Source organism: Haplochromis burtoni, unplaced genomic scaffold, assembly GCF_018398535.1.
Source record: "Haplochromis burtoni strain Fernald_Lab_line unplaced genomic scaffold, NCSU_Asbu1 Contig_933, whole genome shotgun sequence".
Classification (NCBI taxonomy): domain Eukaryota; kingdom Metazoa; phylum Chordata; class Actinopteri; order Cichliformes; family Cichlidae; genus Haplochromis; species Haplochromis burtoni.
In genome coordinates, this window is record NW_024583294.1 from 3451 (window position 1) to 9116 (window position 5666).

General features: G+C 46.0%; 1 protein-coding gene across 1 annotated transcript in view; it reads right to left on the bottom strand.

Annotated features, from left to right (window-relative positions):
- The window catches only part of LOC102291851 (olfactory receptor 11A1-like), a 3345-nt gene extending 1942 nt beyond the window's left edge, over window positions 1-1403 (bottom strand). Inside the window, exons 1-2 of the mRNA XM_005951099.2 lie at window positions 1285-1403; window positions 308-394 (exon numbers count right to left, since the gene is read on the bottom strand). Of these exons, the coding sequence (XP_005951161.2) occupies window positions 308-394; window positions 1285-1403 (206 nt within the window). The remainder of the gene's footprint in view (window positions 1-307; window positions 395-1284) is intronic.
- Window positions 1404-5666: the final 4263 nt, after the last annotated feature.

Consider the following 5666-nt stretch of genomic DNA (forward strand, 5'->3'; position numbering starts at 1 on the left):
AAGCTGGAGGAGGTGGCTGGGGAGAGAGAGGTCTGGGCCTCTTTGCTTAGGCTGCTGCCCCCGCGACCTGGCATAGGGTTACATATGTCATTAGTTTACATTCTTCTGAGCAGTCACATTTTGGTCTGCGCCGGCGACTCCTTGTCCTTCCGCGGACAGTGTTACTGTTGTCTGCAATGTCTAGATACTCGTCTGGTATCTCAAGTTCAGGCATTGTTTGTGTTGTGGTTAATACTTTACGTGAGTGATTTGGTTATGTCTTGCTCTTCTGGTTTTTCAGGTTTGGACTGATCTCCTGTTTCTCTACCGGGCAGGTGGGGCTAGGTCGCTGTCTCTGGCCACTGTCAGGAGTTCTTCAGGTCGACCAGGTCCACTTGGGGCAGTAGGGAGTAGACTGGAGGCGAGAAAAGTGAGGGCGAGCAGTGTGTGCTACTCAATCAGCCCTCTCTCTCCACCTCCAGATCACCACTTTCTCAGGGGAACCGGCGTCTTATTGTTCCGCCTCCTTCACTCGGCAGTTGGTTGTTCAACACAATTTCCTTATTTTCCAACAGTTTCATCATCCATTCAGCTAAAGTGGTTTCTCTAGCTGACTTGTCTAAAGGTTCACTTGTGATTGGAAGAGGGAATGCCCTGCCAAATGGTGTTAGTTTTTGCGAGCCTTGAGTTAAACGCATCCACATTTTAACTAGGCTTAAACATTCGGGCCATGCTCTTCCTGTTTCTTCCATACATTTTCTAAGTCTCTGTTTTATTGTGCCATTAGTTCTTTCTACTAGTCCTGCGCTTTGAGGGTGATAGGCACAATGGTGTTTAATGCTGAATCCTAAAGCTTCAGAGACTTTTGATATTACTTCATTTACAAAGTGTGTGCCATTATCTGATCTTATTAGGCTTGGGATTCCATAAGTTGGAATGAAGTGGTTACATAGACATTTGGCTACTGAAATTGCATCTGCCTTTTTCACTGGGTATATTTCTGGCCATTTTGAGAAAACATCTATGATTACTAAAGCATATTTTGAACCATGGCATTCGTTCAGTTCAATAAAATCCATGTGGATTGTATGAAATGGGTGTGGTGGCGTAGGGAAGTGGCCCCTTTTGGGTCTTACATTTCCCTGTGAGTTGTGCCTCTGGCATGTCATGCATGTTCTTATGAATTCTTTTGCTGATGTTTCGAAATTTTGAGTGTAAAAGTGTTTAGAGAGTATAGTGACCATCCCTCCTGTTGACACATTTTTCCTGTCCTCTGCTGTCCATGGGCGGAAAGTGTAAACGAACCTTTCCTCGTCCCTTGGAGGGGGATTTCCGGGACCCGTAGTTGACCCGAATCTAGGATTTGGCGTTGCAATAAGTGGGAACAGGCCATAACGGCCAGGTGGGTCTGGAATTCCTCCCATGTCCCTACTGTAAGGATCTTTCCCTATTTCTTCTTGTTCCTTGTGTGTGGGGACGTCGCGAGACATTAAATTCAATTGGTGCCTGGCGGAGGCGTATGGGCTTTGTGGTGGTAGGAACGGATTCGTTGGGGGTTTTTTAGTGGTTGTGGGTGCCTCTGGGGCTGAGGTTTCTGGCTGATATGGTGGTGGTTGTGAACAGGCCACCTGTGGAACTGGTGGTTTACTACTGGCCTGAGATGTAAGTTGCTGTTTAGACTGTTTCTGCTTTCTATTTTCAGCACGCCTTTGTTCTTCTTCTTTCCATGGCTGGAAAAAGTTCATGTACTCAGTCATGAGTTTTGTTTTTGTCTTGCCTGGCTTATGTTTATCGACCTCTTCCTTTAAACATTTTTCTAAATGTTTTATTGGTTCTGGACTACATTTCCCTTCCCAGGCTGGACAATTTAGCTTTTTTGGATTTCTCCAACGATTTGCGCTTATTTGTCCTGCGCCTGGACATTTTTTCTCTAACCACTGTTCATCACCTGTTAGGGCAGGTTTTCTTTGTTCATTACCCATTTTAATTTATCAAATTATTCACAGAACTGTGAAACTGTCTCTGGCATGAGAGTTGAGAGAGGGTACTAAGACGGCCTTCGACTCCTGTCCTATTGTCAGGATCGGTCTGGTTTATGTGATGAAACACAACCTTTTTTCTCTCCTCACCAGTACATAAGTTATCACAGGAAAAACAGTGAGAATGGTGTAGGGTCCTAAAGTGCCTTTAAAAATCACTCATTCTCTCATTACATTTCTTCAAACACTTCGCGCAATTTCTATCCTATGTTAGTTGACACTTTCCGTACACTTATTTACCTTCTAGTAAATTTAGACTTCCAGCTTTTTAACTGCGAAACGAGTGTCTATTACACTGCCAGTTTCGTCTTACAAGCAAGTCTTAAAACTGCCAGTCCCCGTAGGACGAGTTTTCTTGGAACAGTGTCACCCTAAACACCGATAATTTTACGCAAAAGTGTTTTTGAGTGTTAATATTCACCTGTATTTTCGTAGACAAATCGCCGGTCAGAATGTCCTTCTCGTTCCTCAGGACCGTGGACCTCTTACTAAGAACGTTGGCCAACCTCGAATTTACGTTGTTGGTCTTTACTCCTCCATAGGGAGGAGGCTGTCGACAGACTTCAACGCGGGCTCTCCACGATCTCAGGAAACGACAAGGTCACTCTGTTGGAGCATGAAAATCGGTTAAAATCACTCAATTATTCAGGCTATCCGGCTCGAAGGACCAATTAAATGTCGGTGGTTAACTTTATTAGCAAGACATTATTCAGGTGAAATAATGACACTCAGACAAGTTCTGTTAAAATAGCAACGTGCACGGGTGAGGACTCTAGCGAGACTCACCCTGAGTGCAGGCGATAGCTCTTTATTTATAGGACACATCGCGTATGCAAATACCTTCATATTTCTGTAATACAAGTTCTGCGAATAGCTTCCTGTGACTGAGTGTGTGGATGTGTGTGTGTGGGTCATATGAGTGTAGTCTAGTTTCGGGAACTGCCGTTAGAGATTTAATCTCTTGTGGTTAGGGCGCTGCAGCTGTCCTTCATCAACATGCAGAGTTAAATGTCAATGTGCACAAAAAGAGAAAAAGTACAGCATGTGTTGTGAAATATATGAACACATCAATATGAGCTTATAGTAAACAGTAGTAAATAAAAGCTTATATATGTCAAAAATCTCGTGACAAAGGCACTCGCGGATCGCCACCGGATGGCCGCCCCTGTGTATGTGGTGGGGCAGAAGGTATGGCTCTCCACTCGCTTCGTGCCCTTACGTGCCGAATCTAAGAAACTCACCCCCAACTTCATCGGCCCGTTTGAAATCAGTGCTGTGATCAACCCTTCTTCTGTCCGCTTGGCTCTGCCACGCAATATGCGTATTCATGATGTATTCCATGTCTCTCAGGTCAAGCCAGTGGTCTCCAGCCCGTTGTGCCCTCCTTCCAGGCCCCCGCTGCCCCCCCCGGCTCGTGGGTGGCCAGCTGGTTTACACCATCTCGCACATCTTGGACTCCCGCCGCCGGGGTCGGGGTTTTCAGTACCTGGTTGACTGGGAGGACTACGGGCTGGAGGAACGTTCCTGGGTGCCCTGGTCGGCTATCGTGGGTAGGGGTCTGCTCCGGGACTTCCACCGCCTGCACCCGGGTAAGCCTGGTGGGTCGCCGGGGGGCTCCGTTTGGGGGGGGGGGGGTACTGTCATGGTCCCTGTGCCTCCCCGGCCAGCCCAGTGTGGCCACAAGTGTTTGTTGTTTTTCTCTCGCTCTCTCTCTCCTATCTGTCTGCCTGGGCGGAGCTCTGATTGGGCTCCTGCCCTTGGCCCACGCACCTGCAGCTGATCTCGAGCGAATTGCAGTTCTCTGGCTCTTAAGGCTGGGGCTCTGAGCTATTCGTTGCTGGAATATTGAGTAACTCTTGTTAGTATTGCCTGGCTTCCTTGCGATTCTACTGTCCCCGTGTTTGCCTTCGACTTACCCTCGTCTGTGTAAACAGGTTTACCTGGATCAGCCCTTTTGTGACCCCTCTACCCCGTGAGTGGGAGAGTGAGCTGCTTGTGTGGAGACTGTTTGGACGGGGAGCAGAGCGAGTGAGAAGAAGTGTGTCTCCCCAGCCTATTGATCCCCGGGACCCTGGTGTTCCCCCCCCCCCCCCCCTCGCGTGTATATAGTGCACCAGTGTGATTAATAAAGTATTGTTGAACTGTGCTACCTCAGGCGGCGCCTGAGTCCGTTTAAATAAAGTTGATCCACTGGTGACTAATCTTGTTAAACTCTCACTCCCGTCTCTTACCCCACTGATTGCTAATATTGTACACTCCTCTCTTATATCTGGTTCTGTTCCTTCTTCTCTTAAAACTGCAATAATAACCCCAATACTGAAAAAGAATGGTTCAGATCCCTCCAATCTAAATAATTTCAGGCCAATTTCAAATTTGCCTTTCTTAGCCAAAATTCTGGAAAAGATAGTGGCTGCACAGGTTCATCGTCATCCCACTGGAAATTACTCGTACGAGCAGTTTCAGTCCGGCTTCCGTTCATGTCACAGTACAGAAACATCTCTAGTAAAAATCACTAATGATCTTCTGCTTGCAGCTGACTCTGGACTCATCTCCATCCTCATTCTCCTTGACCTTACAGCAGCTTTTGACACTATCTTCCACTGCATCCTTTTTCACAGGTTGGCATCTATTGGCATCAATGGTACAGCACTCACCTGGTTTACCTGTTATCTCTCTGGCCGCTCACAGTTTGTTCAATTACTCCCTCACAGATCAGTATCTACTCCAGTTAATTCTGGTGTACCCCAAGGCTCTGTCCTGGGTCCTTTACTTTTTATCATCTATCTCCTACCCCTTGGTAATATTTTTAGGAAGCATAACATCCAGTTTCACTGCTACGCAGATGACACCCAGCTCTACCTATCCTCCAAACCCACAGCTACTCTCCCACCCACATCCATTTCTGACTGTTTAAGTGAAATCAAGGTCTGGTTTACTCACAACTTTCTTAAACTTAATGGCAATAAAAAAGAGTTAATTTTAATAGGCACCAAATCAAAACTGACCACAGTCCCAACCAGAAATTTTTCGTTATCCATTGATAACTCTGATGTCACACCCTCCCCTCAGGTTAAGAGTCTTGGATTCATCCTCGACAACACTCTGTCCTTCACAGCACATATAAATGATATCACTCAGTCTTCCTACTTTCATCTCCGTAATATTAATCGCCTTCATCCCTCACTCACTGCATGCAGTACCGCCATACTCGTCAATGCTCTTGTCATCTCGTTTAGATTACTGTAATTCTCTTCTCTATGGTTTACCTCATAAATCCCTCCATAAATTGCAGTTAGTTCAAAATAAAGATGCTCGTATTATTTCCAGAATTAGATCCACTGAATATATAACAGCTGTTCTTAAACAGCTCCATTGGCTCCCGATTCACCTCCGTGTCAATTTCAACATCCCGCTTCTCACTTTCAAAGCGCTTCATAACCTCGCTCCTCCATATTTATCTGATCTTCTACATACATTCTCGTTTGGCTCTCGGCGAAGGCAGTCGCACTTTTCTCCTCTTCTCCTTCCCCTTATCTTCCCTGCTTAGCCTCTTGTGTCCTTGTCTTGTCTCATGTGTATTTCACTTCCCTGGAACACTCTCTCACAGTCTGTTTCTAAAACCTAAAAGAGAATTATGGATTTGATCAA